The sequence below is a fragment of the Ambystoma mexicanum genome, chromosome 5p (genome assembly GCF_040938575.1).
Source record: "Ambystoma mexicanum isolate Mex_15411 chromosome 5p, UKY_AmexF1_1, whole genome shotgun sequence".
Taxonomy (NCBI): domain Eukaryota; kingdom Metazoa; phylum Chordata; class Amphibia; order Caudata; family Ambystomatidae; genus Ambystoma; species Ambystoma mexicanum.
The window spans coordinates 1367602513-1367629250 of record NC_090930.1 but is presented as its reverse complement, the minus strand read 5'-3'; the positions used below and the strand labels follow the sequence as shown (position 1 = coordinate 1367629250).

At 47.9% G+C, this 26738-nt stretch overlaps 1 protein-coding gene across 1 annotated transcript in view; it reads right to left on the bottom strand.

The window, feature by feature from the left end:
- Nucleotides 1-26738, bottom strand: part of TRIO (trio Rho guanine nucleotide exchange factor) — a 3834156-nt gene that overhangs the window by 598937 nt on the left and 3208481 nt on the right. Inside the window, exon 30 of the mRNA XM_069613780.1 lies at nucleotides 24893-25083. Within this exon, the coding sequence (XP_069469881.1) occupies nucleotides 24893-25083 (191 nt within the window). The remainder of the gene's footprint in view (nucleotides 1-24892; nucleotides 25084-26738) is intronic.

The window sequence follows — 26738 nt, the reverse complement described above, 5'->3', positions numbered from 1 at the left end:
TGCCTCAGGGCCCAGCCTAAGCCAGACTCAGTCGTCTCGGCAGCGGCTAAGAAGAAGGCAGCGGGCGCGGCGGCTTCAACTTCAACTTCCACTTCCACTTCCCCGCCGGACAGCGAGGGTAAGAAGTTGGACTCTATGGGACAACGAGTCATCTTGTGGGCGGCGACAACGATTAAGGCGGCCAATGCCTTGTCGATCGTGCCCCGCTACGACAGGGAGCTCTGGTTCAAGATAGCTCCCCTGCTAGATTTCCTGCCTGATGACAAAAGGGCGGAGGCCCTAGAAATTCTGCAGGAGGGCGAGGTGGCGCCGGATCACGCCATTATGGTGGCAACGGACATTGCTGATACCGGATTTCGCCAACTGGGCAACTGAGTTAGCCTCCGACGACGAGGATCGCTCGAGGCGACAGACTTTCGCCACGACGTCCAGACCAGAGTGTTGGACATGCCGTTCGACGGCAACAACCTCTTTGGTAAGGCGGTGGATGAGTCTCTACAGGCCATCAAGACCGACTCGGAGACGGCCCAGGCCCTTGGGATGCTTCAGCAGCGACGGCCCTTTCGGAGCTCTGGAGGCAGACAGGGTGCCTCCAAAGAATCCAGCGGTGGCTCCTCCACCTACCGCCAGGCGGCCCGCTCCTCTTCCCAGGAGGCCTACAGAGGTCTCGGCAAGCAAGGGGGTTCCCGCCGTCGTCGCCAAGGAGGAGTCCTCGGAAGAGGACGAGGAAGGCGACCTGTGACGGCGCTTCCTGGAGTGCCTCGAAGAGGTAGAGGAATGGCGGGACCGACTCCCAGACCGAGGACCCCCGGACTCATGACGACGATGCAGAGAGTCACCCCTCGAATCGTCTGTCGAAAGACCAGTGGAACGCGACTTCCGGGGCTTGGCCACCTTACCGACCGGCAGCTTCTTCTTACGCTCCCGCAAGGCCTTCAATGTGAGCGATTGGCAGTCGACACAGTCGTCTGGATCATGGTCTTCCCCAAGGCACCAGAGGCAAGCGTCGTGCATATCCGTTAGCGACATCTTGGACCCACACACCCGACACTTCTTAAACCTGGACCGCGGGGTGGAAGAAGCCGAAGACATCATACGATAGCAATGAAGAAACAGGTTCGAAGAACCGAAAGAACAGGTTTCAGTAGAATCGAGGCGCGCCGAGATCTCCGAAGAGAACACGTTCGCGGAAAAAACGGAATTGAGGCTACGGGCGTTGTGCGTCCTACTTATAACATCCTGTGATGTCGGCTCGACGGAGGCCACCGAGGAAAGTGTATCGACGTCATTGACGCAGGACGCAGACGCCGAAAGATTTTTCGAAGCAGCATAGCTGTGGTGATTACTGTCATAGATCTGGAATACGTCGGAGGACCCAATCCCCTCGTAAATGGGGTTTGGGGCTAAACTTATCTCAATGATAAAAGCAAATTATTCTAATCCGATGCTACGTTTGATGAATAACGGACAATTATTGGGCACAGTCTGGGTATATAGAGGAATAAAACAAGGGTGCCCTTTGTCCTCATTATCATATTTGATTCATTTGGAGACACTCTTGGCCACAATAACGGAAACGTCAGACATTGTAGGAATCCCATTTGGAGTAAAGATCCATAAAGAAGCCGCATTTGCAGACGATATACTTTTGACACTTAGACCCGGAAAGGTCTATGGACCTTGAATAGGGATTCGACTCATTTTGGGTCAGTAGCAGGGTTACAAATTAACACTCACAAATCAGAGGTCTTGCATCTGACAATACAGTTGGAGAAGGCAGGAGCTTAAAAGGACCTTTCTATATAGTTGGGCAGGCAAGGCTATAAAGTATTTGGGTGCCCACATCACTAAAGACACTGAATCACAATTCACAGCAAATTATTACCACCTACTAGGGACCATCAGAAAAATGTTACTAGATTAGGGTGCATTTGACGATATCATGGATAGGAAGGATTGATGGTCTGAAGATGGTTATCCTCCCGAAACGCTTGTATTATTTCATGACACTACCATTAAGGGTGACCAAGTCCTTCTTTTGAGCTATCCAAAGGAACATAGGGAAATGCATAGAGTTGCACGACTGGTAATGACCATGCTAAGAAATATGGACGGGATGGGAGAACCGGATATCAGGGCATATTACTTGACGGCACAAACCAAGGTAATTAGGGACTGGCCAAAAGATGACAGGCAAAAGGTGTGGAGACAAATGGACGAAGCGGTAGTGGGAGGTCACCTTGAGGAAGTGCTTTGGGAATTTAAGAGGGATAGACCAGACAATATCCACCGCAATATGACTGGATCTCTAGTGGGGGACACGTGGGACAAATTGGTAACCAGAGCAGGATTTACCACGTATCCATCGCCATTTACCCCAATATTCCACAATCCTCAATTTTCTCCAGGAGTGAGAGGGTCAAGTTTCAGCAAATGGGAAAAGGTCGGATGACTTCAATTGGTGCACAGTTTTCATTTCCAGAATGGATGATATTTCTGTATCCATAAAGTGATGGAGCAATATTGCGTGGTAGCTATTGGATGCATGGTTGCAAGTACTTGTGTCTCCCATTGATCATGGATGAGGCAATGGAGGTCATTACGAGGTAGGAGGTAACCATGCTGCTATTAGCGGCATGGCTACCCCTTTACCGGGTACCGGGTCCGGGTTCCTTGAATGAGGAATTACCGGGCCATTCCGACCTTGGAGGGCCCGGTAATTCCTCATTCAAGGAACCCATCCCCATTCGAGCCCCCATAGGGCTCAATGGGAATGGGGATGATGCTAACAACGGGCCTGTTAATAACGGGCCCGTTGTTAGCATCCTCGTCTGCTAGCGGGACACGCTAAGGACGCCTGGTTTTACCAGGCATCCTTAGTGGGTCCTGCAAGCAGACTCGTAATGGGGCGGTAAGGGGGTTGATGGCCCCGGCGCCGTTAACCCCTTACCGCCTACCTCGTAATGACCCCCAATGTGTTTAGATATGGCAAAACGGGCTGTGACTGGGGAGAGGAAGTTACTGGTTTCAATCAACGGGAATGTGATCAGTGGGCTGATTAGATTGAAGTAAATGTAGAGGGAAGTTTGGACCCTTGCTCGACAGTTGGGACAGCCGGTTGTATTGTAGGGCGGAAAACCCTTATAACATAGGTGTGGAGTGTTAAGTTTGATGAGATAAGGTGTCACAGTGTGTGAATGCATTCTAGTCAGATGTCTTGCATGAGTATAGGTAACCGAATGATAGCTACAAAGTCTGCACAAATATATATGATCATGTGAAAAGTTAATTATAGGGTGAGGGGATGGTTCGGATAGGGAGTGGTGAGAACCCAGATGATACTGGGCAGATAAGAGGTCTCAGGCGGGGTGACGTACTATTCCAAAATGTGAGGTTATTTTACCACAAAAAACAAGGTACAAAATGTAATGGAAGTCATTGCTTTGAGGAGGTGGAGTGTGGGTTTTGGAGTGACGGAATGTAGAAATGGGTAACAAGACAAGGAAGGTTCTGAATTTTAAGATTAGGCTATGTCTAAATAGGTATAATTGAAATGATGAGAATCCTTAAGAGGGAGTGGAGTAGTGTTTCTTTCTACGTAACTGTGGAAGGGAAATTCCAGTGGTTTGGGTTGAATAAATCCAAGTGTTTTAAGTGTGGTTTCTTTTTTGTTAGTGTTTTTTTTTTGTTCTGTGGTATAGTGTTTTTGTAGGTTTCACCACAGGGGTTACTATAGACAATAATTCCATGGCAGTTGCACATAAAGGGAGCTTGAGGATAATTTCTTGGAATGTTAACGGGGTGAATTGTGTTAAAAAGAGGAAAATGATTTTGAAGAACCTTGATGAGTTAGGGGCTGATATAACCCTTCTTCAGGAAACATTTGTTAGAGGTGGAAGCAGATAAGTGAAAGAGAGAATAGGTTGGCAATGTGTTTTGTTCTCCTTTCACCTCTAATTCAAGGGGTGTATGTACCTTGATCAGGAAAAATCTGCCTATTTCTAAAATGAGGGGTGAAAAAGACAAGGAGGGTAGAATTGTATGTGTTAATCTGACAATTCAAAATGTTACTTACTGTATCTGTAATATGTATGCCCCAAATGGAGGGGATGGTACCTTCGTTTTAAAACTCACCCAGTTTCTACAAAAGGTCAATGAAAGGAATGTTATTGTAGGGGGTGATTTTAATGTCTTTCTTGACCCTCTTTTGGATAAGAGTGGGGGTCCTTACACAATGACAGCAAGTTAAAAAGAGAAGCCTTAAAGAAGCTAATAATTGAGTGGAATTTTAAAGATGTATGCAGACTACAGAATCCACATCTCTGACAGTACTCCTTTTCTTGAAGACATAAAACGTACTCTCTAATAGATCTGTTCTTGACGTCTGGCCTTTGCACTCAAAGTTTCAACAGAGCTGATATCAAAAGTATTACAATCTTAGATCATGCCGCCATTTTGTTGGATCTGAAATTGACTTACCCAATACCTAAATCCAGCACATGGAGTTTGAATGCGACTCTTCATGATGACAATGACATAGTTGATAAGATAGTAAAGGAAGCCACGTTTTTTGTGGCGGAGAATTGGACAGGAGAAGTGAAGGTTGAATTTGTATGGGAGGCCCTTAAGGTATATTTAAAGGAATGTGAATAGGGCTCTCGAGCAAAAGGAAAAAAAATAAAGACAATGAGATTCGAAAACTAAATGGAGAAATTGAGGTACTTGAACGACAAAATATGCAACTGTTTTCAGAGAGTTCCTTGGAATTGTTAAAGAGGAAGAAAGAAAAGTTAGAGGACTTACTTCAAGAGTGGAGAATCTAGTATTCAGAACTAGATGCCAATACTATGAAAAAGGTGAAAAAATGTGACAGACTCTTGGCACATCGTCCACGTGTGCTTGAAAGTGAGAAAACAGTAAATGCAATTGAAAATGAGGGTGGAATTATTTTGTATGAACCTATTAGAATTAATGCAATATTCAGGGAACATTATTCCAAGCTGTATTCCTCTGAGATCCATGTTAGTAAGGAGCATCTGTTGGCCTTTGTGAGAAGTTGTAATTCCCAAAGACTGGACCCAAAATACAGGGATGAACTTGAAAAAGAAGTAAGTGTGGAGGAACTTAAAAAAAGTGGCAATTATGCTAAACTCCGGAAATAATGCTTGGGCACAGACGGTCTGCCGGCGAGTTGTATAAAATTCTTCCGGATGAAGTAGATAATTTAATGTTGGCTAGGTTACATGCTTCTCTAAAAGAAGGTCAATTACCAGCGACAACAAGGCATGCCTCAATATCAACCGTTTTGAAAGAAGGGAAATCACCTGTGTTAATGAGCAGTTACAGACGTATAAGTATGATTAATACAGACAAAATCTTTGCAAAAGCACTAGCATTGAGAATGGAACGATTTCTACCAACAATCATAGACAAGAGTCAAGCGGGATTTGTGAAGGGAAGGCATGCCTCTGACAACATAACAAGGCTGTTAACGTTGTTCAAGAGTTAAGAACTTAAGGAGGTGGTGGTGGTGTCGTTGGATGCTGAGAAAGCTTTCGACAGGATAGAATGGGAGTATCTTCTGACAGCGCTGGATGGTTTCTGATTCGGGAGTAAATGTATAAACTGGATTAGGCTCTTATACGCTTCGCCGACAGCTAGTGTTAAAACAATCAGATTGGTCTCTGAGACTTTTGCTCTTGAGAGGGGAACGAGACAAGGTTGCCCGCTCTCTCCCATCTTGTTTGGGATTGCAATGGAGCTACTTGTGTCCGGATTAGGGAAGATGTGGAGATTGAAGGAGTACAGTTTGGAGAAGCCTGCCAGAAAGTTTGGCTCTACGCGGATGACACGCTGCTGGTCTTGCAAAACATCAAATCATCTGTTCCAGCATTGATGGATCAAATTGAGGAGTTCCATAGAGTCTCGGGATACAAAATCAATTGGACGAAGTCAGAGGCAATGTCAGCGTCAAGCAACTGCTCAATCTTAAGTATGAGCACATTTGGTATTAATTGGTGTCCTGAAAAGATGCGTTATTTAGGGATTTGACTTAGTTCGGATGTGTCGTGGATGATGGAGTTCAATCTTGCTTGCATTACCCAAAACTTGGAGTCAGATCTGAAAAGGTGGAATGAGCTGGAATTGAGTCTTTGGGGCAGGGTACATGCCATTAAAATGAAATCGACACCAAGGATTAATTATGTGATGAGCATGATTCCTCTACAGATCAAAAAAGGTTTATGTAAGAAAATTGAGTGCCTGATTCAATCTTTTCTATGGGAAGGTAAGCAGCATCCTTTGAAATTGGGACTTGGTAATGCAATTCTTACAGAAGGACTGCAGGGGAGTATGGTGCCCGAGAAAGATTACACTTTGAAGTCTGGTTTAAAATGTGGGTACCAGTCTTGCAGATTGAGGATCTGTACGGGTGAGAAGAGAAATCTAATGGCAAGAATGAACAAAAACTCTATGGGGAGTTGGACGATTCATCAGGCGGTCGGGAAAGGTGACACGCATTGGACAGAGGTTGGGACGGAGGGAGGGGAAACCATGGAGGGGAAGATGTAAAAGTGTTAATGAAAATGCCAATAAAAACACAAAAAATGAAAAAAAAAGAAAGTTAGCACCAAATTCGAGTCACAACAAATTCGAGTCCCACGAAGGCCTTTGGGGGAAAAGTGTCCCTTGCGAAACAAGAGGCACAGTAAAATAGCCACCTTGGTCTGGTGATGCCTTAAAAATGGAGATTGTTGCCAAGTACTATATGGTCGTAGCAACAGGGAAAAGTACTGCAACAAGTCATAACATAAGCAGTGTCAGATAGAAATTTGCTATGCAATTCTGTAGGTTTGCTAATTAAATTGACACTAGTTTAGCAAAGCTAGCATTTTAAGTTACTCTATTCAATGAAATCGCCCTTAGCCAAAAAGGCTAATGGAGAGAGAGGGCAGCAGTAAAGTTTCAAAGGCCTGTGTGGGAGTGCAATGCAAGAATATTTTTTTCAAATAATTGAAAACCATAAGTAATCAGGATACAACTTTTTTATTTCAACATGAATATTTTATTTATTATCCAAAGAAACAACGATTAAACAGTAGACATCAGTATTGGCAAAAGCTCAAAATGGCACAGTTCATTGCAGTGTTAAGAAAATCATAAATTATCACATAGCTCATTCTTTGCGTTATTTGGCAGTGGAACCGGGAGACCAGCAGTGAAAAGCTCTGTTTGGGGAGGGTGCGTCAGCTTACAGTTCAGTCTAGCCAACAGGCGGTTCGGGGCTTTTGCTTGAGAGCAGGATAGGGCCCAGGTGTTTTGGAAGGGATTGAGGTTGCCCGTGCAAAGTGCTGGAATCCTTTCCGCTATGATGATGTCCCAACACTTGGCCCACCATAGTGGAATAGAGGGGCTTTCCGGGTGCTTCCAAAGACAGGCGAGGGCTATCTTGGCTGCTGTTAACAATTGTGTGCACAAGCGGGCCATGTTCCCCGACAGCGGATAATCCCGTCCACCCGTGTCCCTCAGCAGGATGATTCCAGGGTCCCATGGGATGTTGAGGCCCGCGATTGCCTGGACGTGGTTCAGCACCCCTTTCTAGTAGTGTGCTGCTCTAGGGCAGTCCCATAGGAGATGGAATAGCGATCCTTCTTGCGGGCAGCCTCTCCAGCAGTTCGATGATGAGCTTACGCCCGATTTGAACAGTTGGGTTGGCGTGTTGTAATAGCTGTAGCACACCTTGTATCCACCTTCCCTGTTGGTAACGCATTGGGTGCTTTTGTGAAGCCTTGACCATATTCTGCTCCATGCCTCTGGCTCCAGGGGGCGCCCCAGTTCCCTCTCCCAGTTCAACATGTATCTTTCTTTTGTCTCTGGGTTAGTCTGAGAAGATGTCAGTGTGAGTTCTAGGGGCGTTAGGTCCCTGGAGCCGCGCTCTTGGATGATGCGCCGAGAGATCCAGTGGCGGATCTGCGAGTAGCAGAACCTTTCCTCCTCGGGGATGTGAAACCTCGCCTTGCAGTCCTCAAACGAGAGGGGCTGACCCTCCTCCAGAAAGTCTGAGATCCTGTAAAGACCAGCCTCTTTCCACTTGGCGGAGCTGCGGTTGCAGAGGCCAGGGGAGAAACCCGGGTTTCCCCAGATTGAGGTCAGTGGACCCAGTGAGCTTTTGGTTACCCATTTCCCGGCCGCGGCCCCCCAGCTGTCCACCGTGTTGCATGTTGCTGGTAGCAGGTACAGGGTGGGGGAAGATTTCCAGGACTGGATATGCGGCAAGTCAGCAGGGGTGACTTGCACCATGCTTCTTCCAGTTGCAGCCAGCAAGGACACTCCTCCATACGTGTCCAGGCAAAGGCGTGTGCGAGTTGGGCCCCTCAAATGTATCTAGGGATATCCGGAACGCCCAGTCCGCCCATCTGACGACTCCGGATCATTATTTTCTTTGAGATGCGAGGTCTTCCCCCCGCCCCCCAGATGAATTTTATAATTTCCCGCTGCAAGGAGATGAGGTCCTCCTCTGGGATATGGTTTGGGAGTGCGTGGCAGTGATATAGCACTCTGGGGTGTAAGTTCATTTTCACCGCCGCCGCTCGGCCCATCCAGGAGATCTCCTGCTTATTCCACCATTTCAGGTCCGTTCAGAGTGCTTTAATAAATGCGGGAAGTTGTGTTTGTAGATCAGGGCGCTAGCTTTAGGGATCTGGACCCCCAGGTATTCCAGTGTGGCATTGGCCCATGGTATGAGGAGTTCAGGGCTTAGAATGTCTCTCTGTCGCTTTGGTAAGTTAATCGGCAAAGCTGAGGACTTATCATAGTTCACTCTGAACCCAGAGATTGCCCCAAATAACTCTAGTTCTTCAAGCAGGGGCTGCAGCGACATGTCCGGGTCAGTGATGGTCAAGAGCACATTGTCCGGGTAGAGTGCCACTTTGTGCTCTATCCTTCCCACGGTGACCCCCCTGATGCTTGGGTTTAGGCGAATCCTCTCGGCGAACGGCTCCATGGACAAGGCGAACACTACGGGTGACAGCGGGCACCCCTGGCGGGTGCCTCTGGATATGGGGATGGGCTCTGATTTCCTACCATTGACTCAGAGTTATGTTGAAGGGGTCGCTTAGTTTGCCATTGTCCAGGTTATGAAGTTATGGCCCAGTCCCATGCTAGCTAAGGTGCTCCGGATGTAATCCCAGTTTACTAGATCAAAAGCTTTGTGTGTGTCGAGGGATATGATCAGCAGCGGAGTCCTCATTCTATTTGCAGATTCGATAATGTTTAGTGTTCGTCTGATATTATCGTGTGTCCCTCTACCCGGGATAAAGCCTTTTGATCTTTATGTATTAACTCGGGGAGGATCCTGCCCAGCCTGGCTGCTAGCACCTTGGAATAGATTTTCCCCTCGGTATTCATCAGTGCTACTGGCCTGTATGAGGTCGCCTACTCAGGGTCCTTCCCCGGTTTCTGGAGTAGGATAGTGGTTGATTCGGCCACAGAGTTTACCTTCTTAGTGGTCAGGAAGGAGTGAACAACATTGACAGTTGAGGAGTTAGGACGCGTGCAAATGTTTTGTAAAACTTGGTCGTCACCCCATCCGGGCCTGGGGCAGTGTTCTTTAGTGATTTTATTCTAGGATTTCCTCTGCAGAGATCGGAGCTTCTAGGGAGTCGAGGGGGGCAGTGACAGCTGGGGCGCGAAATGACGATAGGTAGTGTTTCTGCTGGACCCTTTCCTCCGGAGATGAGGGCGGCCCTTGCATAATCGACTTGTGATGGCTTACCAAGGTTTCTATTGTGTTTGGAGTGGTGAATTTGCTTTTTCCCATCCGGCCCTTTGAGGCTTGTGATATTATTCCTGCTGTGTGTCTTTTGTAATTTGTATGCTAGTAACCGGTTTGCCTTATTGCTTTTATGATAGTAGAATTGTTTTGTATACGCCAAGGTCTTTGCAGTGCGGTTGGCTCAGTGCATCTCTAGCGCCCTTCTGGCTTTTTTAGCTCCCTGTCCACCTTTCTGGAGTATTGGGCCTTTAATTCCTTTTCTAGCATGGATACTTTGGATTCCAAAGCCTGTGAAGCTTGGAGATTCTGACTTGCTCAGCGGCTGCGCTGATGAACACCCCCCTTATTACCGGTTTCATAGCCTCCCACAGTAGCCCTATTGTGACTTTGGGGTTCTGGTTTTCCTTAAAATAATTAACCAAGGCGTCTTCCGCCTTTCCCCTGATCACCTGGTCCAGCAGAAGGGTATCATTGAGCTTCGAGAATCTGGGAGGTGGACCGGGGCCCCCCAGGACCGAGAGGTCCGCCGAGACTGGTGCGTGATCGGATACTATGCGTGTATGGATTTCAATGTTGCTAAAGCAGGGGAATAGGGTGCTAGTGGCTAATAAGAGGTTGATTCGGGGGTGCCCCCCGTGCGCGTTTGAATAGTATGTGTAGTCACGGGTCTCTGGGTTAGCTACCCTCCATATGTCCACTGTGCCCAACTCCTCAGCAGCTTGGCTAGGGCCAGTCCCCGGGTGACATCTGGGTTGGACAGAGGCATTGATTTATCCCTTACAGGGTCCGGGACTGCGTTAAAGTCCCCCCCAATTAGGAGGTATCCCGTGGTGAAAATTAGCAACAATGGGAGTAGCTCCAGGATAAATTTGTCCTGATTTGCATTGTGGGCGTAGATCCCCGCGATTGTAATTGGCTGCTCGGCAATTGTTAGGGAGAATTCTCATTCTATGGCTAATTTCCCTTACCTAGTGAGTCCCCCAGCAGTTTTGCTGGATTTCTGGAGATTTTTTCCACTTGGTAAGAGTATACCCCTTTTCTTCCCACTCTTACCTGTGTTTTGCCATGTGCATTTCATCTGTTGTTGTGATGGAGGATTCTGGAGTACACCACTTCAGTAGCCCCCTTCTTTTGTTCGTTACACAGCACCTTCAGTGGAGTGACACACGGTTGTCTTTTAGACTTCCCACTGACTCCATTTCTGAGGCTGACTACTGTCCCCCAGAAAAGGGTAAAGATGCCATTTACTTTACTTAGTCTTTTAACCACAGATCCAGTACACCCCATCTTACATGGAGTCCTGGAAAGGGTTAATCCTTAGCCCTTTTTATCTCTACCTCCTAGAGCATTGTTTCGCTCTTAACATTTAGACTTGGCTGGTGGCAGTGGTATCTACCCTAACTTTTCTACCGCGATTATACTATATAAACGTGGTATTGTTTTAGGCTATTATATTAGCCTCGAACATAAACCCGCTTGACCAAATACTCTTTCTTTTGGCTCCGGTAGGGTTTATTCGCCATTTCTTTTTGTTAAAGTCCTTCTTGTGTTTTACTTTGCGCGGCAAACCAGGTTTGCCTTCTTTGTTCACTGTCTTTTGGCGGGCTTCTGCCAAGAAGCCCTCCTCTAGGAGCCTGGGTGTCTAGGTGGGCTGAATGTGAGTGAATGTGAGGGAGGGGTGTAGTCACCCCCTGCACACGGTATCCTAGGAAACCCAAGTCGCACTTTGCCATGATTGGCTGAGGTGGTTGTCTGGGCCGGACAAACCCCTGCTGCGTGATTGACAGCCAGGCTGTGTGAATGGGGGATTTTTGCATAAAAGGCAGGTCTCTTGGGTCAGAGTCGCAACTGGAACTACAAGGAACCGAAGAGAAGCGCAGAAGAAGTCGACTGCTGCAACTATCCCGTCCCGGTGAAGCCCTGCTGCAGTCCTGAGCTATCCACCCTTGGAAAACCAGAGAAGATCCAGTCCGGAGTCTTCTTCCCTTGAGCTTGGTGGGGATAACCAGTTCATCTTCTACAGCCAGAGGATCCTCTTCGTGGTCAAAATCGCTGCACACTGCTGTAGTGGTCTGGATAGCCATCTGAAGAGCCTCTCCTGTTTTAAGGAGCACACCTTTTATTCGCTTCCGCTGCTGCCGGCCTCATCCCTGTGTGGTGCAGACCCCTCCAGACGTCGTCCTTCGGATCGAAGCTCCAGGAACCGAGTGTCTGCAGGAAACTACCAGGAACAACTGCCGTGGCACCAGCTTCTTCCTTGAATAAGGTACTGTGTTCTGCGCCAGGAATCTGGGGTGAATCCCTGTTCTTCGCCTCCAAGGCTTGCCCTTGTCTTCCCTCCTCCTCATAACTTTTGCTTCTTCTGGTGACAATATCCAAGTACTCTTGGCTACGCTGAAACGTGAACTATCTGACTGTGTGATCCTCGACAACGGGAACTCGGTTCCACTTGACACTGGCTCCGGCTTATTGACTTTTGAATTTCCATCTAAGAGTGTTCCTTGATTCTGTCTGCCTTGACAAAAGTATTGCCTATGATTTTTGCCCCCAACTCTCTCTGGGTATCGCAGGTGCTAAGTGTGTTTTTACCCCGGTAACATTTCTTGCAGCGGATACGCGTATCTTTAGTAAGACCGAACTGTCATTACTGTCAAAAAGTGATCGCAAGTGTATTCACTGTAACGTCTTTTGTTTCATAACATCGGTCTGCTAAAACACACAGTACTTACCTTGAAGTATACCGTACGAAGTGAATTGGTTAGTCGTAGTATATTTTACGTGTTGTTTTTTAATAGAAGTGTCATGTTGATAACAAATGGTTTAAAAATAAATGTACTTATATTTCTTTACCTGAAACCTTGAGTCAGTGTTTGCTCGAGTCACAGTAATTGTGGTCCCTTTGTGTAATCTCTGCTACTGCTAATATACTCGAGATAAGCCTGGCTGCTCCGCTACTGCTACCACTTTAACATAGTAGAACAGGCTTGTACCAAAGGTAAAACTTGTATTGCCATCTGTAGTCTTAATTGTGTGTAGTGGTCCCCAAGGGCACTGCACAGGATTCTGCCTAACAGCAATATGTCCACGTATGAGGAGATATCTGCCTGCTGGGTCCTTTTTGACTGCGGGGTTAGTCAGAGGGAATTTATCAGTTAGTAGGATCGCCACCCCCCTCTTTTTCTCACCACTAGAGGCGAAGAAGCCCTGCTTGAAGCGCTTGAATTTAATTGGACGTTCCAGGTCAAGATGCGGACATCTCTAACGTTGTCTGGGCCTATTGATTATGGGGGAGCGCCTGGTTCTGTGCGGATAGTGCTGCGCAGTAGCAGGGGGTTCCTGTGCGTGTGTGTTGATGTGCCGTGATTACCGATGTCTACGTATGAGACTATAACTGTTAACTGGGGCCACTGGGATTCTGAACTATTCCCCGGCCAGTTAACTACCCCAATGCCCCCCCCCAAAAAACTGCTGGGATGAGACCATAAAGCTCATCCGTGGGGTTGCTAGCCAACCCCGCCGGCGGAAGTTGCACTTTGTAATAATAGAGGGTATCTGCAGGGTCGCAACATTTTGGGCTCGGGGACGTTGCAGATGGTGGTTGGTGTGGGATTGTGTTCTTAGCTGCATGCATGTGGGTATACCCGTGGGTGCCAGATCCCTCCCCCCACACCGGGATGAGAGCAGGATCCGGTGCAGTGTCTGTGCTCATGTGTCCCAGGGATGTTCCGGGAGGCATGGCACTTACCTTCCACATCCGCTTAGGGTGGATCACTGGGACCCACCAATCAGTTTGGGTCATGCTGCTTCCAGGGGCCCCGGGGCCTGCGGCACCTGTCTGTGCGTGACCAGCGGCTGGATGATGGCGAGCCAGGTTGTGACTGGGAGCGTGCAGCTGGCTCGGAATCCTCGTCAGTGGATCCCTTTCCCAGAAACCGGTCAGCTTCCTTTGGGTTGCGGATCTGCCTGCGGGTTCCTTCCCATTCGACGCTTAGGGCTGTTGGGTAGCTCCAGCGATATTGTATTTTCTGTTCTTGCAACCATTCCGCTAGGTTGCGGAGGGCCCTCCGTTTCCGGAGGGTTATGCTTGCAAGGTCCTGATACAGCGCAATGTTGGAATCTCTGAAGGTGATTTGCTTCGAGGATCTAGCCTCTCTCATTATCTCCTCCTTGACCCTGAAAAAGTGGATCCGGGCAGAGGACGTCCGGAGGGGAGGACGATGCTCGTCTTGGCGCCGTGCAGTGGACTCTGTCGATTTCTAGAGGGGCGCTGTCCGGTAATGTTATTATGAACCTGAACAGGTCTTTGGTGAAGCCCTCAAGCTCAGCGTTAGTTATTTGGGGGATCCCGCAAATGCGGATCTTGTTGCAGCAGGATCGGTTCTCTGTGTCCTCCTGCTTGGTTTCGAGTGCATCGCACCTGGCTTCCAAGGCCGCTATTCTGTTTAAGCCGCACTCCAGTTCGAATGTGTTATCGCAAAGGCCATTCTCAACTTCCTCTCTGTGTTTTTCCACCTCCTCTACTCTTCTGTCCAGAGAGGCGATCTTCTTGGTGACCTCTTCTGTGCCCTTCTGGATCTCCTTGGTGAGAGCTAGCAGAAGATCTTTTAGGTCTGTTTTAGTAGCAAAATGGTCAGTCTGCGATTGCTCCGTTGTGTGGGTGCCCCTAGGTGTTGTGCCTGCAGCGAGGTCAGGCTTGACTGCTTTATTCTGGTATGTGTTGGTCATTAATGTTGCGATGTCTGCTTGTTTTGCTGCTTTGCCGCTTTTTGTTATGGCGCCGCCGGTCGGGAGGTGTAGATGGCAATGCTACGGCTTCCTCCGTCTGCGCACAGCTCTGGGGCGCCCCTGTGGGGCGGAGGACTGAGCTCCGCCAGGTGTGCCCTGCGCCGAGGGGTGCTGGCACACGCCTCTATGGTGCTGCTCCATCTGGTCCAGCGTGAGGGGTGCCCACTGCTGCGTGCGCCGGGTCCATACACAGTGCGCTTTAGGTTGACTATTGCGGTGCCCAGTTGTGTTCTGCTGTAGTGGTGGGATGTTCTCGGTGAGGACCTCGTTTACAGTGCTGCGCGTATGACTCCGCAGCGCGTCAGGCCCCGGTGTCCCGCCTTCCTGTCGGCACCCCCAGGAGTAGGCCTTCATTCCTATGGATTATCTGCGGGCGAGCTGTGCAAAGCCCCGTGCCTCAGGTGCGGATGAGCCCTTAGGTTGTGTTGCAGTTCCCTGCGTATGAGCCGGTGTGTCACCAGCCGGCTTCTCCAGTGGCACCCCTGGGATGCTGCGCTTGGTGCTTGGCTCGCGGGCATGGGGAGATCCCCGGCCCCGCTCCTGGTAGTGCTGCGTTGAAGCCGTAGAATGATGTGGGAAGGGCTCAAAGCTAGGGGCTGCTTTGGTCAGGGGTGGTGCTTTGCTTGCCAGCTGGGGTATTGGGTCTGTCCGAGGGGGAGCTCGATTGTACTGGCGCCCGCAGGGGGGCTGTCCAGGTAAGGACAGAGTGCACAGTTAATGTTAGAGGAGGGCCCAGGGAAGGCAGCAGCATCCAACGCTATTGTAGGTGTAAGCTCTCCCCCACGCTGGCGTTACCTCTGCTGTGGGCTGCCCATGGGAAAAGAGCAGCTCGCTGGGTTGCTGGTTGGTTCCAGGAGTCAGTCGGGGCAGTGCCGGGGCGCTGTCCCGCCAGTCGCATGTCCGCAGGATGGAGCAGCAGTAGAGGCGTCTGGAGATTCGCCGAGGGGGTGCTCAGGTCCGGCGCGAGGAAGGAGGTAAGTGGGCACTGGAAGGTGATTAGCCGCCGCCCCCCAGGGCGAGAGAAGGGGGCTTTGTAAATGTTGTAAACCTCCTTGAAGGGGCTCGGGCCGGGGCTTGGTAAATGTTTTTCCCCAGTGCGGCGCGCGTCCGGGCGCTGCGGCTGACCCCGTCTGGTTGATGATGGGAGGGGGCGGTGTGGAGCCCCGCCTCCCCGTTGCGCTGAAGCTCCCGGACCAGGGGCGCCGGGTCCGCGCCTGGCTCCGTCCACGCGTGGAGGTCGCTGCCCCACAAGCTCCTTCTGGGCGGTGCCGGAGGGTCCTCGCCCGCCGGCCACACTGGGGTGCGGCCGCGGGGACTCCCGGCTTCAGCAGCCCGCAGGGTACACTTCCAGGACCGCGTACAGGGCTCCCAGGGCAACGCCACTCGGCGGGGGCGGATCCGAGCCCCTTCAGCAGCCCGTGGCCAATTGATGCTATCGCTAGTTTGGTGAGGGCATGGGCCGCACTATACACCGCGGCCCCTCCCCCTCCGCAGCTGCGGCCGATTCGGGCACCCGCCCGCCATCTTGGCCTTCTTCCCGCCGGCCCGGTGGGAGAGCCCGGAGCCCGCCAGGCAGCGGGGACGGTTCACACAGCTCCCGACCCGGCTCACCGGAAGCAGTAGGTGCTCATGCCTTAGCCGTGTTGGTTATAGGTCTCAGTGGCGGCTCCAACCCACAAGGATTCGCTCCGACGACGGGGCTGATCAGGAGCGCTCATGGAGCCATGCCGTGCGGTCGGCTCCCGGCCACACCCCCCAGGATACTACTTTTATTAAGCTAACTATATCTTGTTTGGCAAATACCAGTATGTGTGAACATTTTCTTTTGAAAAGACAGTCATTTAAATCCATTCCTAAAAATGTACGTTTTTAAATAATGCATAATTACAATATTGGTAATGTAAACCACTGCACTGTCTCCGGCTTTACAGTATAAATTAGATTAGTGCATCTAAATCTCATAGTGTTAACTATATTTAATTTTGTTGGGGAAGATACATCACATTGACGAGTGAACACTTTTGAAAATGTACATGATCACATGGCCAAATGCTTTTGATGGCAAGCCTAGTTCTGCGACCTGCTGGTTGCATTCATCTGTGCAACTGGTGCTCAAACTCATGAGCTGGTCCCAAACTCCTTGGCATTCTATCTTATCACCCTATTTCTGTCTACCAGCTACCATGAAAGTGAGCTGGCTACAAACTACAATATTCCACCTAGTTTGCCTATTTCTCTGCCTGCTACGCCATCCATGCCGCTTAGTCTACCTTCTTTCCTCTTATATAATGAATATACAAAGCTAACTAGATGTTTATTTATTGTATTTATTTATTTATTTATTGTGCATTTGTTAGGCGCTTATACAGTAAGTCGATTCTGTTTCAAAGTGCCCACAGGGCAACAGGGAGGGAACATGGGATTGAAAAAAAATACAGTGGAAGGTAAAGACGAACCTACTATGCCTTGTGAGTATTCAGAACGTGCAAGTGCAGCGAGACCAGGGGAAGTGGGAGTAGGGGTAGGTGCTGGAATGTCTGTGCTCGTTGGTGAGCAGCAGATGAAGTGTATGGTATGGTAAGTGCTATGCGGCCTAGCACCACATTAGGTAGATAGTGCAAGCCTACATGACGAAGGATGGTGGGTGCCGAGGTAGGCAGAGGCGATTGGGTGTGGGAGGCCAGGACCCCGAAGGATACATAAGGGTCCTGGTCACCAATAACAGCGACTGTGAGATTAGCAGAGGAGGGGAGAAGGGAAGTGGGGGTTGAAGAGGAAAGTCTTGAGAAGCTTCCAGAATTGAGGAAGTCCTGCTCAAGATGGAGAGGGAGGCTGTTCCATAAGAGTGAGCCAGCTGAAGAAATTGTTTGACTTCCGGCCCTCTGAAAGTAGCAGATAGCGTGGTCCCATGCCCCAGACAGCCTTGTGGATGATGCAGAGGGATATGAATTTGATCCGTGCAGCAACCAGGAGCCAGTGAAGAGTTTTTAGGGTAGGAGAGATGCGGTCCCTGGGCTTAAGGCCAAAAATAAGTCTTGCTGGCCTATTCTGAGTTCGCTGGAGGGGTCTTAAAGTGGAGGAAAGTAGATTCAGGCGAAGGCTATTGCAATAGTCAAGCCTAGATAGAACTAGGGCTCGGGTAACATTGAGTCTCTGGGGGAAGTGAGTAAAGGGAGAATTCAATAGTTACATTTGGTATGTACATCCAGAGATCGACTGCAATATCAGAACACTTAAGTTAGCCTCCAGAGCTTGCTTTGCTCTAGGATTGCATTATTTCTCAGCACCTGCGGGACAGAGCTGGTAAAACTGTTTTAGAGCCTTTTATATCATATCCATTTTGTTTCTTTGTGTCCATTCATGCAGCAAACCTTTTTACGTTTTACAGACACTCATCCAGGGCTTGCGAAGTCTATTCGCCCACTTGCACAGTCCAGTAGATTTTATGAAGGTCAAGTAACACTTGCAGGGGATGTTCGAAACCTTGAACATTTAGTTTGTTTGCGGTAAATAGCAAATAAACGTTTCACTGTGCAGGGCTGGACTTTGGGTGACAGCAGTGCGCCAAACAAAGTGGGTTTAGGGCGACATGCACCATTTTACAGAAAGCGCATTTACATTTTTAGTCGTCCGTTTCAATGGGTCGAGTGCATTTCTCTTCAGTCGTGTAGGTAAACTAAATTACTCAACCTGCAGGTCAAGCGGAATTTTAAAGAATTTCCAAGGCTGGACTCCTCTCTCTAATATTTTACTTCATCGGTACACAAAAATGCTATATTGATGCTCATTTTATGTACAAATAACTTCTGGTGACAATAGGAATATTATTATAACATTACTAATGAAATGGGTTTCTTTGCTAATCAAGATTATTTTAATTCGCAAACTGCTGATACATTTTTGTAAACTAATTTATGTCTTGCTTCAACAATGTCACATGATAAAGGATCCAATGTATTCGCTCTACACAAGCTGCAAAATCTCTTCCAACCAGCAGCGGTAAAGAGCCTTTGTTGCTGGCCTGCTTGCTGAGACCAACACCTCCATGACGTCTTACAGAAGATAATTATTTGTTATTTATATAGCGATTTAGCTCAAGCGCTGTACATATAACATAAGTCCAGAAGGTCCAGGTATCACCTTCTCAAAGTTGTGCCAAACGTACTCCTTCTCCTGAAGGCATGTGGTATGACAGGAATCGGTAGGAATGCATATAGAAGTGGAAAATTCCAGTCCACAATCAATGCGTCCCCCAGTGCTGCTCTCGGGGGAAATTCCCTAGAGAAGAACAGCTCGCAATTCTTTTTAGAGCCGATGCATTCAGATCTACTTGAGGGGTTCAGAGAGGGTGAAGATCTCAATAAGGACCTCTCTGGCATAACTCCCACTCATGGAAGCCCAGAACTACCTGGTCAGGGCATCCCCTTTGTGTTCTCTTTACCGGACAGATGAATTGCTGACATGGAGATTTTCCTTTGTGATGCCCAAAAGCAGCCTCTCTTCACAGTGGTAGTAAGCCTACAGCCCCTCTCTTGTTGAGGTAGTACATGGACACTGTTGTCCGTCATGATCAGGTTGGTCCCCTGTATCGAGGCCATCAGAAGCAGTCTGATCTCCTTCAACTCAAATAGGTTTATGTGTAGTCTTTCTGCTGGGGACCGTTGTCCACTCACTGCAGATTCGTTCATGTGTTCACCCCATCACTTCAGCAAGGCATCTGTCTATTGTCACTTGCAGCCAAGGTTATCAAAATGGTTCTCCCCCCACAAAGTTCTCCTTGCTGGACCACCAAAGGAGGTCCTGTGGGGCTCTGGTCGGGACCGGCAACATATCCGTCATGTTGCCCAAGAACTGTGACCACTGGGATCTGAAGGGACCTCAATCTCAGTCTGTTCTCTGCCACCAGAAAAATGATGGGATGCCATGAGATACAGCAACCTTAGAAAGTACATGATGGCCGGTAAAGCTTGGGTCCATTGGAATATGAAGACCATCAGCTGGATGTTGGCAGCTGTCTTTGGGGGCAGGGAGTACCTTCCCCTTGGATGAGCTCAGGATGACCCGGATGTACTGAAGAGTTTGTGGATGTGTCATCTGGGACTTCTTGAAGTTGAAGGAGAAGCCCAGCTGGTTCAGAAAGTGGCAGACGTGGCTCAGGTGGATCCCAGGCAAGCTGTTGCAAGCGGGCCCGGATTAGCCAGTTGTCCAAGTAAGTGAAGACGTGAATTCCCACCCTTCTCAGACTGGCTGCCATTACCAACAACAGCTTGCTGAAGATCCTCATCAAAGGTTAACCTGAATGGCAGTATGTTGCATTGGTAGTATGTATTGCCGAGCACAAATCCCAGGTAATTCCTGTGCTTGACGTGTATCGGCACATGGAAGTTAGTTTCCAGAAGGTCCAATAACACCAGCCAATCCTGAAGCTCTAGAGGCTGGAGGATCTGCGAAAGAATTACCATCTGGAATTTGTCCTTTTTAGCAACTTGTTCGAGCACCTCATGTCCAGGATGGGTTGCAGTCTGCTGCCCTTTTTTGGAATAAGGGAATAGTGGGAGTACCACCATTGATTCCTCTGCACCAGAGGTACTAGCTCTATTGTACCTTCCTCTAGCAGTCCCCAGTTGGAGTAGCAGGTCTGTAGGTTTTGGTCTCAGTATGGGAGGGGGCCAGATAGCAACGTCTTATGAATGGAAGACAGCACTCCAGCAAGACTGTCTGCCTGACCCACGCCCCTGAAGTAATGTTTTGCCATTCTTCGTACTATTGGGTCAGACGCCCTTCACTGGACAGGTATGCAAGGTGTGATTAGGATGGTGTTGGTTCCACTTCTGAGCATGATTTGACAGAAGGAACCGTGGAGGACTGATTTGCCTTCCCACCTCTACCTCCTGTAGCCCCGGGGAATCTCCTATTCCTTGAGGCAGACTGTCCTCTCCCTCTTTCACTAAAAGATCCATAGTAACAAAATGTTTTAGTTTTTCAGGATGAGGACGGATATACTGGGTGCTGGGGAATTGATGCACTGAGGGACTTTGCTGCCACATTGGAAGATTGCAACTTCTTGAGACTGTTGTCAGCTTTTGAACCAAAGAGATTATGGCTATCAAAGGGCTTATCCAGTAACCTGCCTTGAGCAACTGGAACAAATCCAGACTTTCTTCATCATAAAAAGTGCCTCAACACCAAACTAGTGCCCATCATTCTGCCTAGCCAGTACAAGGTGCCCAAGCCTGATTGCAGAACCTGGCACATTGCTTCTTACCAGTCAGAGAAAACGTTTAGGAAATCGGTTCTTCATTTCCTCTGGGGCCGCTTCAATGACCATCGAGAAAGCGTGGATATACTTGGTCAAGGCGCAGGAGAATTTCACTGCTTCGGCTGCCATGCTCCCTGGAGCAAAAACATTTTTGCCGAGGTATCCACCTACTTATCTCTATTTGGGGGCAAAGATGGGTAGGCAATTTGGTCCCTGGTGTGGCAGCATGGACCACCAGACTATCAGGGCAAGGGTGCTTTGTGAGTCCGAGGATGTAGGCATGTATTTTTTTAAGAGATCATCTCTTATTGCTGGCGCCAAGCAGGGGTCCATTAAGGCTGCAAGGACAGGTAAAACTGGTTATCTTACTGGGTCCCGTCAGAATATCTCCAAATTATTTTCTGTCACCATCTTGTTCCTAGGTCCCCGTTAGGCAGAAACCTGTGCAGTTCCCTCTGGGACCACTGCAAAAGATTTAAGACTACAGGTGGTTGTCAGTAAACCCAATTGGTAGCAGTCTGTACCACCCAGATTTACCTGGTAGCTGTGGCTGAGCAGTCAGACTTCTCTCAAGAAGAGTTAGGCAGTATACAGAGTATTCACAATAGGTCACAAGAACACAGTAGAACAAGCAAACACTGACCAGAGCTTGGTGTAAAAGAGATATAATTATTTATTTAAAAACACATCTAGTAAAACACACTGGCACTAATATCAAGCAGTTCAAAAACACGGTCACTAAAAGATATACACTCCCTTCAACGATTAGTTAGACAAGTCTTAAGTAAAGCAACACTTATTTTCAGACAGCGGTGAGCGCTTAACGAAGATGGCACTCTAATCAATAGGTTTAAAAGGGAGAGAAAGGCAGAGCAAAGATAGAAACAGATCCCAACGCTTTCGGGAGAACACAGTTGGAGAAGAAGGTAGGTTAAAACCGTAAAGTCAAAGTTAACAAGGCCGGACCCACTTTAAGAGGCTCCGGTCGAAATGTGTCCAAGGTCACACAGTTCAAAGTGCCCAAAAGTCTCGCAATAAGTTCAGAAAGAGTTGGACCAAAAAGAAAGGGACCAGTTAGATGGTCAAGGCGGCCAGCCCAGTCCAGAAGGTTAAGGGATTATTGTTACCCTGCAGCAATCTTTAGAAAGGGAGGCCTGGCGGACACGGTACCTTAAAATAGTGAGAACGCTCCAGCGGGGGCAGTTGTTCCTGGCAGCGGGTGCAAGTCGATGCTTCGTCCGGAGGAAGAGAGGATCTCGTCGAGGAGGAAAGCAGGAGTCTGTTGCACTGCCAGGGAAGAAATCAGCCGCAGAGTTCTCAATTAAAAGGACCGGTCCTTTTATTCGCGGTTCAGTGGTAAGTGGCTATCCGGTTGCCGGGGTGCTTGGCACGGGCAATTCGACCACAAGACGTCCTGGGATGCGAGAAAGGAAGGTAAACGGGTTGTGCCCACTAGTCAGGGGAAGGAGACTCTCCAGCCGGGAGATCTCCTCTGTCGTTGGGAAGTGGTGAGTCGGTTCAGCAGGGCTCCACCGGTGGTGTCGTAGTAGCAGGCCGGCTCAGCTTCTCCCCATCGGATTTTCAGGTCCTGTGGCGACTTCTGAAGTTCCAGTCCCAAAAGCCCTGCTTTTATGCATCACAACCCCATTCACTCAGTCTAGCTGTCAATCAAACATGCTAAGTGGTGAGCCGGCCGGCTCCCCACTTGGGCCAATCACACAAGAGTGCGACTTAAGTTACCAAGGTAACTCAGTCCAGGGTGCCTAAACCCCCTCCCGCACCCCCTGTGGTACCCAGACAGAGTGGCACCACTTTTGGAGGCTTCTGTGGAGAAGCCCTCCAAAACGTGGAACAAAGGGCTCCACCTTTGGTTTGGAGTTAGAGAGGCGAACACAAATGCCATTTTAAAACCGAGTTCTGGCAGAAAATACCAACCGGTGAATTAATATTAAATAAATAAACCGGCGGTATGTTAGAGGCTATGTTAAAAAGTATTAGCCTCGAACAATGGGAAAATCCCAGAGATATATTCGCGGTTGAATATAAAAAGTAGTATCTACTGCCACCAGCCAAAACTCGACGAGGGGGGACAGGACAGTGCCCCCTCGAATAACAGACCCAGGGGCAATCGAATTGCCCCTACCAGTATGTCCACAATATGATGGTTTGTACTGGTTCTGTTAGTAATTTGGGACTAGTAAAGCCAATGGTGACTTTACATGCCCTGGGAGACAGTAGTCGGTCCCAGGGTATGGAGTCTATGGTGGGGGGTCACTATGAGACCCCAGTGTTACTGCACGGAGGGTGCTGTGTAACACACATACAAAAACATATGAGACCCTATGGAGTAAAATACCCCATAGCCCATGAAACACATTAACATTCAAAGGAAAACCATAAATCATGTCCAAGAGTGGGAAAAAAAAGTCTCACTCTTGGCAGGAGAAAAAAACAAACTCCAGAAATCCAGCAACGCTGCTGGGGGACTCACTAGGTTAGGAAATTCAGCCTAAACAGAGAATTCTCCCTAACAGTCCCCACCTACCCCAGGGCTTCAGTCACCTGTTCAAAGGAAGTGTCCAGACCACTTGCCTCTTGGGGATCTGCACCTACATCCTCAATCATGGCCTCTTCTGAGAAACCCTTTTTAGGTATATGTGTTTAGCTTCATAGGTTCTAGCCCAAAAGTTATTTCCTTCCCCTCATCATCAATAAATCCCTCAAAAGAGGACAATAAGCCCCTCCTCGACCTCGGCACATATAACGGCACCAAAATGTCTTTGAGCTTCGACGCTAATGGGCCTCTCGAAGAAGGCACTGCAGTCGAAGAGCGTTGATATGGACACGCCCACAATGTCGATGGGGTCTCGTTGTAGGTTTCTGTGGGATGGAAATCAGGCCTTTTGGTGCACAGGATAAGGTTTTACTAAAGTCTTGCAGGCTTTAGTAGAAGCAGTGGACTCTGACCCGCCTTCACCTTCGACTCCGAAGGAGGTTGAAGGGACATCTTTTTCAAAAACCTAAAGCATTTTCTGCCTGAATTGTTCGCATTTCTTCAACGATGAGGATTGTCAGGAAACCGACCTGCTTTTCTGGCGAGGATTCTAAAAACTAGGTCCTCCTTCTCTTTTTTTGATCAAAGATAAAGATTAGTGATGGGAGTTCCTCCAGGGGTGCAACCTCTAATGTTTTCTCGACTTTCTTTTGAATTTCTCTATAAGTTGATTGGTCGACTCAACCTCTTTTTCATCAGGTGAACGCACCTTCAAAGTCACAGCTATTTGAGACTTGGAGGAAGATCTTCCAAGCTTAGATTTTGAAGACCTCTCCTTCAAGGCCACAAGCATACCCTGTGAGGATCTCTGATAATCAATTAAGCATCGCAAACCTCAACGCGTAAAGCCTGAGGGAATCAGCATCAATATTTTAATGGGGTTTGGGAGTATTTCAGAAAAGCGCAGTATTTCTGAGATGTGATCCGATCAGTGTCTGCTGAGCATCCAGAAAAAAGGAACTGAGGTCAAGGGGCACAGTGCCAGCTATTTGGATCGACATCACGTCCGGTCCCGAGGCTGAGTTTTGAAGGGTTCTCGATGCCAAAGCTGCACGGCACCCCTGGTGGTGAAAGATATACAAAGTTTTGCTGCTGCCGCAGAATATATCCAAGATAAGGAATCTGTGGGAGGACACAATCCTTTAAAACATTTAAGATGCATCCGATTGCCAACAAGATAAACTTGAGCACATCTCTGGACCCAAACACACCAAATGCACCATTTTACTGCAGGAATAGTTTAAATAATCTGCATCATGCTAATTGATAACAATTCCAAATAAATCACTATTACACTGCTATAACATTTACATTAGTCCTCTATTGAACCCTACAGTCTTCCCTTTCCAATCTCTCCTTCTCCTTCTAAATGACCTTTTTCTTCCTAGATCAGGCCTGGAGCCTCAGGCTGGGCACAAAACACAAAGCCTATGAACTCCGATACCAAAACGGCAGTGACTTGCTGCAGTAGAAAAGCTCTATAACATATATAACATACATTGTTCTGTACTGTTTTACTTACAATGAGTTTGCTCTTGTAAATGTACTTGTTTTTTCCACTGGAATCTTTTACTTCTTTACTCAACACCATTGCCATCTCGAAGAGGAAGAGATGCCTCTCTCTTCCCTTTCGGATTAGAGTCTTAGGATCCCAGACCTGAAAAGATTCCTGAAGTATGAGCTCTCCCAGTGAATCAATGTTTTCATCAAATCCTAGAAATTGAGAGAAATAAAATGGAGTTTAATATAAATCAAAATGTTAAGATCACATGAAAAATACATGGCATCCAAGCTTTAATGATCCGCTTGCCTCCGATTTTCAAATCACAGTTCACTTGGAACAAATGCATAAAGTGACAATGGTGGATAAGTATTTCATTTAGTGTGACCAATATCAATGATAACTGAACTGAAACAAATACTGCATAATCAGATGTGGTTTGGTACTTTCATGCAAGCAATCTGCTGTGTATGTTTGGCCAACATGGATTCCACCAAAGAGGGATACAGAAGTAACGTTCAACAAAGACCAGTTGTTGCCAACAGAAAGTGCAAAGAGTGACATCCTGGGTCAGAAAGTAGATCAGGATACAGCTCCATAGAGGACTGCAATGGACGGAATGGATGTTTCTTATTTCCAAAAAGTAAAACCCACAGTAAAAACCATACATTCTAAACCTCAAAATTAAGCCAAACAAGTATCAACAGATCTCCAATGTGACTAGTACAAACGTCCTGTTTTCCCCCATAATTAGCGCAACATATCCTTGGTGCATTTCTAAACATTTAAAAAAATATTTGTGAGCTAGTTCAAACAGTCCTGGTAGCGAAGTTAATGATCTTGTCAAGAGGACTGAAAACATAGTTGGAGGGATCAAAGAGTATGTTCTCACAGTAGTCCAGTTTAGAGAAGACAAGAGTGATTAAGAGCTATATAGCGGTGTTGAACCGAAGAATGTGTCCGATTTCCTAATATTTAGGACGTTGAGGCAAGCCGCTGTTGAAGTTTTGGAGATGAAATTAGAGAAAGTGTAAGAAGACTCATAGATGACAGAGGTTTCTAGCTGAAGAGGAGTAGGAGAGAGTGTTGGGTGGGAACTAGATAGGCAGGGGAGGAGATCAGAGCAACAAATTACTAACCTTTGTAATGTTCTTTCTGATGGACATTTGTACCACAGTTTTCTCATCTATGATAGGCTCCCAAAGCAGTAAGATGACCTGGAGGGAGGGAGGGTAGCAAGGACATCATCTAATACCAGAAAACTCTGAAGGACAGAACTACCAAATCTAGCATCCTGACCAGACATAGAATCCAAGCAGTAATGCTTAGCAAACATGTGCAAGGATGCCCTCGTAGCTGCATGGCAAATATCCAGAACAGGCAATCTGCATTGCAGAGCCGAGGTGGCGGCTAACCCTCAGGTGGAGTGAGCCCGGATACCCTCTGCGACCTACTTGCCGGCCAGAGCAAAGCATTCCAAGTTGCAGAGAATGATACAAAAATACAGGGTCTGATTGGTGACAGCCCTGGCAGCTCAGGCACCCGCGTAACCAGCAAATTGTTGGTCATCTGCTCTGTTCTCCCTGAGGGGTCAGAAATGAGAGGCAGGTACAAAGTTGTAATGTTCTCCTTAGTAATCATTTTGTTCAACAGAAATGGGTTAGAAAAAAGCCTTTCTAGCCCAATTCTAAGGAAGGAGGTTCCCTACTTAAGAAGCGTAAATTAAGAATCTGTCTGTGTCAAGTAATTAGTAACTTAGAAACCGTCCTGGTCTTCAAAACATTCTAATGGATCCTCAAACTAGAAACAAACTAAGGGTGCAAGGAAATGTCATATGTTTAGTGGAAAGTGTTCATAACAAATTTAA